We start from the raw sequence: 11,661 nt of genomic DNA on the forward strand, positions 1-11,661 counted from the left end.
GCGCGCGCGCGTGCCTGTTTGTGTGTGTGTGTGTGTGTGTGTTTGTGTGTGCGTGTGCGTGTGTGTGTGTGTGTGTGTGTGCGCGCGTGCGTGTGCGCGTGCGTTCGTGTGTGTGTGTGTGTGTGTGTCTGAGTAACGCTGTCCTCTGCTGTCTCTGCAGGCTCCAGCTCTGCACTCGTCTTCATCCTGACAGTAGACGCTGCGCTGGAGTCTTCAGCTCCACAGGAACTCTATCAGCGGACCATTTCTGATATTCAGGACGCTCTCGGTCGTCTGTGGTGTGGCTGGTGACCATCGACTCCAGCGGCTGTGTGTCTGTGCGTGCGTGCGTGCGTGAGTGTGTGTGTGTGTGTGTGTGTGTGTGTGTGTGTGTGTGTGTGTCTATGCAACCTGTTTATAAGGCGCAGTGTGTGTGTCCGGCCTGTGGGGGCGCCAGTGAGTGACGTCCTCTCTGCTACTCCTGCTCCGCTCAGAGGGAATTATGGGAAACTGGTTTTGTACATAATGTCCGTCATCGTCACTCACAGACTACTGACCCCAGACCTGCGTTTTGTATTTTAACACGCTGAGTTTTCCTTGCGTCTCGAGGGGTCGCGGCTCCGAGGAGCGCTAGCCTCGCTTTTGTAATGGTAGATAGCGATTTTCTGACGGCACAAATCTCCCAGAACATTTGTAATGTGAAGAGTTAGCGGATAGAGCTCTAGTTTTCTACTGCTTTATGTTTGAGCTGTTTGTTATTTTGACTCGACACGTCCGGCGTCCTGTTTCCTGAGTCCCGCAGACGGACAGACAGAGCAAGGGGACGCTTCAGCGCTCGGTCTCTCCTTCCTCGTCGGTTTCTAATCCTGTACATTTACACTATTTATAAACACATATTTATTGCTCGCAGATGTTTGTGGATGGAATGCTGTTATTTTCCCAGAGTTCCTGCCATTAAAGCTGGAGGAGTGCGTCTCTGAGCGGCTCCTGTGTTTTCTGCCCACAGCTGTACAGAGCAGCGAGTGTTGCTGGAGGAGTCCTCCATCACTTATTAAACACCTTTCAACATTTGCTCAGGCCCAGTGAACACTATGAAGTGTACACTGCAGAGACGATTCCCGCAGCAGAGGAGGATGTTGAAGAAGGCTATGCCAGGGGTTTTCAAACTGTGGGTCGCGACGTTGCGAGGAATCAAAACCAGTACGGTAATTAGCGAACGACTCTTTAGAGACGATTCTGTTTTCCGAAAGAATCATTTAGGTTAAAACACATGAACTGAAGCAGTCTGAATCAGCAGTCACTGAGGGACTGAGCAGGGCCGGCCCGTGCCATAGGCAGCCTAGGCAAACGCTAAGGGCGCTGTATGTCCAGGGGGCGCCAGAAATGAGCGCGGTTTTGTTTTCGATATTCCTGACACGTTCAGTGATGGACAGAGATAACTCCAAAACCTCTCACCCTAAAAACATCTGAAGTGTTTCCTACACAAAGACACCGCTGCGTATGTTTCACTGCGTCTTTTTCTTTCTTGACATTACGGCCACCGCTCAGCACGAGCTCTCCTGGCTAAACACATATTGCGAGGGCTTAAACAGAGCAGTGCTCGTAATGTCGAGCGAGAAAAAGAAAAAGACGCAGTGAAACATACGCAGCGGTGTCTTTGTGTAGGAAACACTTCAGATGCTTTTAGGGTGAGAGGTTTTGGAGTTCTCTCTGTCCATCACTGAACGTGTCAGGAATATCAAAAACAAAACCAACTTAACCGCGCTGAGTTAGTGATACTTCGGTGATCCGGGTGTGTGTTTAAACAGACAAATACACTTAAAATATGTCAACATGTCCATTCTGCGTGTTTTATTTTAAACACTACTAATGTTCTCTTAAATGAGCACAAGCAGTGACTAAAGTAGTGCAACGCTTCATTATAGATCTGCGCATCAACACCTCTGCTATCAAACTCAACACAATGAGAGATTCACCAGCTGCTCTTCACTAAATAACTACAGTAACTTTAATCAATATGCAAATACAATCAAAAAGGAAGTGGATTTTATAGCTTTATTTAATTTCTGGATAGGCCATTAATTTTAATAGGCTAAACCTTTTATTTTATTGTCAATATTTTCTAATGTTTGCTCTGTATTCTATCATTTGAGGCTGTTTGTTGTCCCATATTTTTTTACATCCCAGCGTTGACAGATTGCTAATCAATAGTTAGCTATAGTGCTATCTGTTTATTGTAAGCTATAATGTTATGGAAAATAGTAATAGTAATGAAACGACCCCCCTCACTCCTTCCTCAAGCAAATGTGTAAATATTAGATCAATTCAGCAATAATGTTAATTGCATTGGCATATTTGTGTGACGTTTTCTCAGCGTGTAGTAGTCGATCAATAAGCTAGTTCATTTCTTATGACTATACAGTAGCAGTGGAATTCACTGTGATATGACAGACGCCACCTGACATCTTGCCTTGGGCGCCACACGGCTTAGGGCCGGGCCTGTGACCGATTCATTTGTTTTGAACCGTCACGCGTCTACGTCAGGCACTCATGACTGCAGCCGCAAAGTGTTTGGTAAAATGGAAAAGTTTTCAAACTAAAGCCATCACAGACTTCTGATCCGTCTTCAGATCAAACCAAATCTAGAAAGGAGCCAGACAGAAATATGATCAGTCCTACCTCAATCTCAGTGTTATTGCCGGCGGAGGTCCAGAGGGTGAGGAAGTCCTGCAATGCCTTTAATGCTTAGAAAAGCTTGCAACTGCTAGCATGAAGCCCTTAAAACCTTAACGCCACCTGACAACAAATCATCCTGGATATGTCAACAAAGGTTGATCATGTTCTCTTCTGAGAAAGCAAGAGTATCTTCATCAACTAAAGATGAGCACAGGTACAGCCAGCGTCCCACAACAAGCTCTTCCAGCCGCATCTTGTGCATATCAAATCTCCAAATCCAAACAGCCGTACACCGTATATTCATGACTGCTGTGATTGGAGACATCTTTTTCCTCATTTTTCCATATTGAAATATTGTGGTGGGTCTTGAGACTGAATTACTTGCCGAGGTGGGTCCCGGAATAAAAGCGTTTGTGAATCCCTGCGCTGTGCTGCACCTTCACTCCTGAATGAATGCTACTGAAACTCAACTTGAATAAAGCAAGGCAGGTTTATTTCTACAGCACATTTCCCACACAGCGGCAATTCAAAGTGCTTTACATAAACAGGAATAAGAGAGACAAGATTAAGAAAAATAAAAACTGAAAATAAAAATCATTAAAAACAGATGAAATGTGTTGAACCGGTTATAAAAGACTGAAGATGAACAGAGAGTGTGCTGTGTGCTGGAGCACAGTGTTCACTCAGTACAGCACAGCTACAGACGTGTGTTCAGTCCTGATGTGAATGTGTCTAATGTTGGAGCACATCGGATCATTTCTGGAAGCTGACTCCAGCAGCAGGGGGCGCTTCATCTCTGTTCATCTCTGTTCCCAAGCGCAATGACTTCAGTTTTCTCTTTGTTTAACTGAAGAAAGTTTTGGCTCATCCAACTGTTCAGCTCATCAATGCACTGGCAGAGGGTGTCAGTGGGGCTGTAGTCATTAGGCAGTAAGGCTCAGTAGATCTGAGTGTCATCAGCAGAGCTGTGTAGGAGATTTGGTTCTGTCTCATTGTTTGGCTCAGAGAGAGCATGTAAAGGTTGAACAGGAGAGGTGCCAGAATCGAGCCTTGTGGGACTCCGCATGTCATGGGTGTCCACCTCGACCTATGGTCACCTATACTGACATGGTAACCTCTACCTTCAAGGTAAGATCTGAACCATTCGAGGACCGTCCCAGACAGCCCAACCCAGTTTTCCAGCCTATCCAGAAGTATGCTGTGATCGACAGTGTCAAATGCAGCACTGAGATCCAACAATACCTGCACTGCTAGTCTGACTGAGTCTGTATCATTGATTATCTTTGACAGTTGTCTAAACACCCCCTGAAGTTAAGGAGCTTGTTAACCTGGTTGAAAACAGCTTCTTCAGTGATTTTGCCAGTGAACGGGAGATTTGAGATTGGCCTGTAATTGCTCAATAGGGTGTTATCCAGGCTGCTCTTCTTCAAGAGGGGTTTAACAACTGCAGTTTAGGTGAGTTTGGGAAAATCCTTGATAGAAGTGAAGCATTTACCACTATTAGAAGATCCATTTCTACACAGGTGAACAGTGTTTTGAAGAATGATGTGGGGAGCGTGTCGAGACTGCAGGTTGATGTTTTCATAATTTGCACAATCTTATCTAAGATTTTACCATTAATTGACATGTAATCAGACATAATGTCTGACTTCTTGAGTTGTGGTTGAGCTTGTCTGAAGACGACACAACTTGGCTGATTGGATGAGCTGATAACATTTCTGATATTATTGATCTTGTCAGTAAAGAAATGAGCGAACGCATTATATTTGCTTTCAGAGAGGGGCTCACTGGGAATCAGACGGGGGGTTTGTGAGTCTCTCTACCGTTGTGAAGAGTGTGCGAGAAGTGTTTTTACATAAACAGCAGCTCTGAATGTAAAAATTCTAAGTTCAATGCAAAGGGACACCTTAGTTTTTACAGAGTTAGCTTTTCAAAGCCTACAATGAACGAATTTTGGGGACTACAAAACATTCTTCCGCCCCCTGTGAGATTACAAATGTTCGTTTATTGCGCATCCAAACTGCGCAGGTAAGGGCCGTGGCCAGAGCGCTGTAACATTACTGCCGAGGGAGAAATGCCATCCTGCTGTTTCCACAGAGCTTCGTCTGTTTAATTATAAAATACACTGCAAGCATGATCTGACAAAAAACAGCTCCAGAATCTCCCCGTTCAGTGCTGGATTCAGCTAAAATCTCCTCAAAGATGGAGCAAGGAGACGCTGAGAACTGAGAGCCTCGACCTGTAAGTGTTTTTATTTGTTGAAATTGATCATGACGTGTGCAGTGTCTGGCCTTAACAGTGTGCTGTAGCAAAGATGTAAACAACGGGAAATGAAGATCGACACTGCCAAAGATTTAGCTACAAAACCATCTTTATCAGTCAAACACACACACACACACACACACACACACACACAGCACGTGCGTCTCTCTGTGTGTGACGGCAGTTTCTCTATCGGCAGCTTTTTCATGAGTTTTACATCTCAGACGATGAAGTCGCAAAAGATATGTGAACAATTCATGTTACTTGGTTAGACAGGCATATTCCGGATATGTGTGTAAAATACAGCAGTTCTCTCCTAACTCGAGTGAAGCACCAAAAGAATCCATCAATAAAGGCTCACACAGGTCTCATCCCACATCTTCTGCTTTTTTCTGTCTGCAGCGTCACCACAGAAAATAACTTAATCCGAGCATAAGAGGAAAAGAAAAATAAACATCGGTCACACACACATGCGCTTCTCGTGTTACAGGTATAAACACACACACATTGACACACAAACACTCTCTTAAAGGAGCCGCATCCCATTTTCACTCGTTACAGACTTGTTGACTGAGGGCCTACTTACACTATGCCATCCGTACCGTGCCCAGGCCCACTTCCCGGATCGTTTGAGAAGTGTGAGTGCGCTGAATCGGGCTCAAGCACGGTTCACTTGGCCGGCCCTGGCCCGGTTGGAAGAGGTGTGCCTGAGCGCGGTACACTTGGGCTTTGGCGCGGTACGCTTGTGTGTGAGCGCGAAACGCACCAAAGCCCGAAACCGAAAGCGAGACGTGACTTTTAAGGGACTGTTTGATATGGATTTATTAATCATTCTTACTGTTTAGTGAACGCAAACTGCCGTAGTTTATTAAAGACGCAAACCCCTCACTGCACGACAGCTGCGCCTTCAGCAGACCTCCTCATTCTTGCAGCACGAGGGCTTAATGATTGTTTATGAGCGCCAAAAGTGGCGGATCTGTCCGGTGAAATATCTGACTGCGTGTCGCCGCATCCCTAAGGACTGTTTGGCGAAATATTTGACTGCATGTCACTGCATATCAAACCACTGAAAGGATATAACTAGAGAAATCTCCACTGTGCTGCTGGGTGAGAGCGTATGGCAAGCCGTTTTAACATTTAAACCTTGTTCTGACTATCCATAAATATATTTAGAGATATAATTATATATTTTGACAAGTCATTATTATAATTCGACTTGTCAGAATGACAATTAGAGATATCAGCAATTACAATTGTACTAGTACGAAATCAGATTGGAGATATCTGCAAATATATTATGACTAGTCATATTCCTCCATTGACTTCCATTGAAAAATATTTGCAGATGTCTCTAACTGAGTTTTGACTCGTCAAAAATCCAATTCAAGATATCTACAACTGTAATTCGACTATTAGTAAATTAATTAGAGATATCTTCAAATATATTTGTAAATATCTCTAAATATTACGAATTAAAGACATCTCCAAATGTATGACTAGTAAAAACTCAGTTAGGGATATCTCTAATTACAATTGTGACTAGTCAAAACTCATTTAGAGATATCTGCAAATATTTTTCAATGGAAGTCAATGGAGGAATATGACTAGTCAGTTATAATATATTTGCAGATATCTCCAATCTGATTTCGTACTAGTACATTTGTAATTGCAGATATCTCTAATTGTTATTCTGACTAGTCGAATTATAATTATGACTAGTCAAAATATAATTAGAGATATCTCTAAATATATTTATAGAGTCAGAACAAAGATTTAAATGCTAAAAAGGCTTGCCATAGAGAGCGATTCTGAACAGCGCAGCAGCAATGACGTAAGCGTGCCGAGGCCCGATATGGTGTGAGCGCGGGCCGTCGGGGGAGACGGGAGGGGGGACAAGCGTGCTTTGGCCCGGTTCGAGGCAACTGTACCTAGTGTGAGTACGGCCTGACTGTTTACACAGAACGCGTGTGCTTGTCTGGGCATGACGTGGAGCCGATCCGCGAATCACAGCACATTACGACGATGACCAATCAGAGTCTCTTGAGGGCGGGTCTTTCAGAGGAACTAGAAAATATGACGGTGGTTTTCATGTTAGCTGAGTAGCTGTGTATAATCAAAGTGAGATATATGAAAAAATAACACGATTTCCTTTAAGTGAAACATGAGCACACATCGCTCTCCGTCTTATAAACACAACCAAGCCTTAAATTTATTTCTGGACCAGCCCTTTAAGTTGCTGTTTATCAGGCTTGAAAAGAAAGTCTGCCTAGCAGTGCTGAGTTCCACATTAAAAGCGTGAAGACTGTCTTTATAGATATTATCAAGCACTAGTCTGTCTTTCTCCACATTCGCTCAGCTGTTCTGCATTGTCTTTTCATCATTTGGACTGCTCTCGAGTTTCTCCAAGGGGTCTGTCTGCCAGTTCTCTTCTTGAGTTTAACAATGTCATCTATGATGATCTTAACTTTAGAGTTAAAGGGCACCTATGGTGAAAAATCTACTTTTCCAGCTGTAAGGACAGGCATGTGTGTAAGTATAGTGTATAGACCATCATATTGGGCTGATATAAACACACACAGTCCTTTTATTTCAATTTAACAACAACAAAATGGAGGAGCAATTGCAGCGGTTTTCAGACCGACCACAACTTTACGTAGGAGTGCGGTCCCCCAGCCCACCAATATTGATTGACAGCCTTGCGTCACGATCATATCCTCGGTTTCTTGTATCACGTCCGCCATTTTCAGCGTGTGAGTCAAAGCGATATCACTACAGGAACACTCTTGCTCTATTTTTTGATGAAAAGCTCATTGGGCTCAACACAAGTTCAATATTCTCCACATTATCGCTCTTATTGGAATTATTGCTTGTACCTTTTGCGTGGCGCCGTGCATTTTGAAGTTCTGGGCGTGGGTTTCCATCGGCGTGTACGTGGTGGAGCTTACGTTAATTCAGTGTGTGTGGTTATTAGTCTCAGTGTACACGCTCGGCACTTTTACACCGAGACTATACACAGACACAAATGATTGTGTACTCTCTGCTTGGTCTGTGTCCGACTCGTACATGTACGGCTGAATGCTGATCCCAGCATAGCTTAGCTTAGCTCTCTCTGTCTGTCAGCCTGTCTGTTGTAAACAGAGCGTACCAGCTCTTGGCTCCGCCCCCTTGTTATGTTGGGCGGGAAGCCGAAACTGTGAAGCATCACGCCCTAAACAGCAAACTGTGTTAACACCCCCAACATGACACTTTAACACACTATAATAAAAACATCTGAACTGTGTTGAACTGAACATAAACTGGCACACTCACAACAACCAGAATATTCATATTAAATCATAAAAAGGATAAACTATGTGCTCTTAAACAGATCAAGGAGAGAATCGGCAGATATGCTTGGTGCTAGCGATATGGCCTTCATCATGCTCACTGGTGTTCTCACTTATGCATCTGTTTCTGACAGGGACAGATCTGTCTTTAATAGCTGGAGTGATCAATATATCAAAGAAATGATCAGATAGTGGCACATCCTTAACAGCAGGCGATGAAATGTGTAAACCTTTAGTTATGAGCAGATCAGAGTGTGTCCACGAGTGTGTGTGGGTCCTTGAACATGAGTCAGATCAGAAGTGTTAAGACCGTCATCATCAGCTCTTTTACAGCATTGACTTCTGGATTATCAATGTGAATATTAAAATCCCCAGCAATACTAAAATAATCATATTCAGAGGTTACTATTGATAACAGCTCTGTAAAATCCTCAATAACAGCGGGAGAATATTTTGCAGGCCTGTAGATGATGATCAGTGAGATGCGTGGAGCCCCTCAGTGCTGTAATCAGATATTCAGGACAAACAGTCAGCAAATGACACTTGTTTACACTCAGAGACGTCTTTAAACAGGGCAGCGATGCCTCCACCTCTCCTATTAACTCTGCAAACACTGCGAGCTGACGGGAGCGTCTGATCTACTGATGATGATGAAGAGTGCAGACCTGCAGACGGAGCGGTGCTGAAGCGGCTCTGAAACCCAGCAGACAATGTAGCTGTAGACACACACACACACAGACCAATACACTGTGTGCCAGGGCCAGAGCCGCGTCCGTTACTCTCAGTGTGTCCTTCTCCAGCTGTAGCGTGTGTGTGTGTGTGTGTGTGTTCTCCAGCTGTAGTGTGTGTGTGTGTGTGTGTGATCTCCAGCTGTAGTGTGTGTGTGTGTGTGTGTGTGATCTCCAGCTGTAGTGTGTGTGTGTGTGTTCTCCAGCTGTAGTGTGTGTGTGTGCGTGTGTGTGTGTGATCTCCAGCTGTAGTGTGTGTGTGTGTGTTCTCCAGCTGTAGTGTGTGTGTGTGTGTGTGTGTGTGTGTGTGTGTGTTCTCCAGCTGTAGTGTGTGTGTGTGTGTGTGTGTGATCTCCAGCTGTAGTGTGTGTGTGTGTGTTCTCCAGCTGTAGTGTGTGTGTGTGCGTGTGTGTGTGTGATCTCCAGCTGTAGTGTGTGTGTGTGTGTTCTCCAGCTGTAGTGTGTGTGTGTGTGTGTGTGTGTGTGTGTGTGTGTGTGTGTGTGTTCTCCAGCTGTAGTGTGTGTGTGTGTGTGTGTGTTCTCCAGCTGTAGTGTGAGCAGTCGGTCATCAGAGACCCAGTAGCCGGATGTAGCTGCTGTCGCTGCAGGACCTACACTGACCACTGAGCACAGGAGGAGCGACAGGTCAGCTGCACTGATGCAGGTGTGTGTGTGTGTGTGTGTGTGTGTGTCTGCTGTCCTCATCTGTTCTTCTCTCCGCCTTTCCTCCACACTCTTGTCCAGTCACGTGTTTCCCTTTAAACAGAGGCGGAGCTTGAGTGGGCGGTGATTATGGCTTCTGACCAATCCCGTCAGCAGGGCGGGGCTCATGGTGCCGTCCGTCACAGGTGGAACTGTTAATAAATGACAGAGGAGTGAGTTAAACTGCAGTGTAGACACAGACGGCCCTGATCTGAGGTCAGCTCCACACCCTTCAGCAGCTCTCTGTGTTGGAGAGTGTGGAGTGATGACCTGATGGACCTGAGCGCTGTTATCTGCTCTCATAAACACAAGATCTGAATGCTTACACACCATCTGCATAGCCAGGAGGTTCAGGTGGTTCTGAAGACCCACCCCTCACCGACAGAGGTCCAGACTTTGTCCCATACAGGAGCTCATCTGTCCTGCTTTGACTGCTGCGCCATCATAAATAGTGAAAATAAGCGCTCAGCCGTCGCTTCAGCGGGACTTCAGCTGATCAGCTTTGGCCAATGCTAACACACATTCTCCTCTGTCACTGCCGGATTGTTTTAAACAGAATAAAGTCACCTGTAAATGTTTTCATCAACTCAGACTTTATGCGTAAACCAGAAAATCAGCAATAAAAGCTGTGAAGCGCCGAGGCGGCTCATATTCAACTCATCAACACTCACTTGGTTATTGCTGTCCTCCAGCAGTTTTCAGATGTTCACTTTTTACAAGAGGCTAGAACCACTGTGAAGCTCTATACAATCATCATCATCATCATCATCATCATCATCATCATCATGTTTTCATTATTTTTTAACTAAAATGTGCTTACTGTGCAGTTAAATCTGCTGCTCCTTTTATTTTGTCATTTGTCTAATAAATGTTTTCTAATAATACAGTTTTAATTGACTTTGTTATATAGTGAACTCATGTCTGATGTGATGAATATGTTTTTAAATATAAGTTTTATTTCAGATTTCTTTATTCTAAATCTGTAGGAAATATTTCAGGTAAAACAAGCTGATCCAGCTACAATAGTGCTCAATGTCAGACGCGCTTCAGCAATGACGGAGCTCTGATCATCGCTTATATCAGTCAATAATGTGAGCACATGATGTGTGTGTGTGTGTGTGTGTGTGTGTGTGGGCGACGGCGTCTGTGCTTGCAGCATCATGTATCTGCAGACGTGTTAAAAGGCTCAGTGTGGATGTCCGAGTGTCTTCATTATCAGAGTTTAGATGTTTGAATTGTTTGAAGATCAATAATGTCTGGATTTAGTCTTTAATATAGTGAAGCAGAAGTACAGTCTGCTGAAAACAGAAGTTAAGATTGTCTCTTCTCCACTGTCGGGACTTTATATCCTGTTGAAACGGCTTCTGAAAGGAGAAAACAGTAGGGCGGTGCTTTATTCCATCCTCTGGAAACCAGATGGAAAACTGCATTTACAGACAGAGTCCTATCATAATCATCCAATCCACTGCCTGATAGCCCCGCCCTAAATGACTGATAGCTCCGCCCTAAATGACTAGCCCCGCCCGAAATGACTGATAGCCCCACCCTAAACGACTGATAGCCCCACCCTAATGGCATTCTATATGACCAGAGGTGAAGCAGGGTGGTTGGAGGGCGGCGGGACGGTTATGACTTTGGTTAAAGTTTATGAGGGCTACATTAATGACGTGCGCAGATGCGCTGTGACATACATATTCAGAAGAGTCAGTTCTGTTTTGATGCTGATTTTGGAGTGAACGTGTCTGGACCGGCTCATCCTCACAGGACAGATTCCAGCAGGTATGAATATTACTCTGAACTCCAGCATGGAGTTGGCCTGAATGTCTAATAATAAAGGGTCGAGTCTCGTTCAGCAGAGCAGACAGCGGCTCATTAGACAGACGCTGGTGTTCTGCTGCTGAACCGTCAGTAAATATAACAGGAAGGCTGTCATATCAGACACTGATGGAGGAAACAGGCTGAATATTCTTCAGCAGCATCATGCTGGA

General features: G+C 44.5%; 1 protein-coding gene and 2 long non-coding RNA genes across 13 annotated transcripts in view; 2 read left to right on the forward strand and 1 right to left on the reverse strand.

Moving 5' to 3' along the window:
• kdm6al (lysine (K)-specific demethylase 6A, like) overlaps window positions 1–958 on the forward strand; it is a 35,821-nt gene extending 34,863 nt beyond the window's left edge. For 8 of the 11 annotated variants that reach the window (NM_001441687.1, NM_001441688.1, NM_001441689.1 and 5 more), the window contains 1 exon segment: window positions 161–958. In NM_001441687.1, coding sequence (NP_001428616.1) covers window positions 161–190 — 30 coding nt within the window. In that variant the 3' untranslated portion in view covers window positions 191–958. 11 annotated transcript variants of the gene reach the window in all.
• Window positions 563–9,245, reverse strand: LOC141386400 (uncharacterized). The gene is made up of 3 exons (XR_015494436.2): window positions 6,859–9,245; window positions 2,269–5,487; window positions 563–1,634 (listed from the first exon to the last, which is right to left on the reverse strand). It is a non-coding gene; the product is annotated as an uncharacterized LOC141386400 (long non-coding RNA).
• On the forward strand, window positions 6,991–10,555 carry LOC141386401 (uncharacterized). Its single transcript, XR_015944679.1, has 4 exons — window positions 6,991–9,262; window positions 9,336–9,434; window positions 9,490–9,635; window positions 9,738–10,555. It is a non-coding gene; the product is annotated as an uncharacterized LOC141386401 (long non-coding RNA).
• Window positions 10,556–11,661: the final 1,106 nt, after the last annotated feature.

The sequence above is a fragment of the Danio rerio genome, chromosome 6, assembly GCF_052040795.2.
Source record: "Danio rerio strain M-AB ecotype USA chromosome 6, GRCz13ab, whole genome shotgun sequence".
Lineage (NCBI taxonomy): Eukaryota > Metazoa > Chordata > Actinopteri > Cypriniformes > Danionidae > Danio > Danio rerio.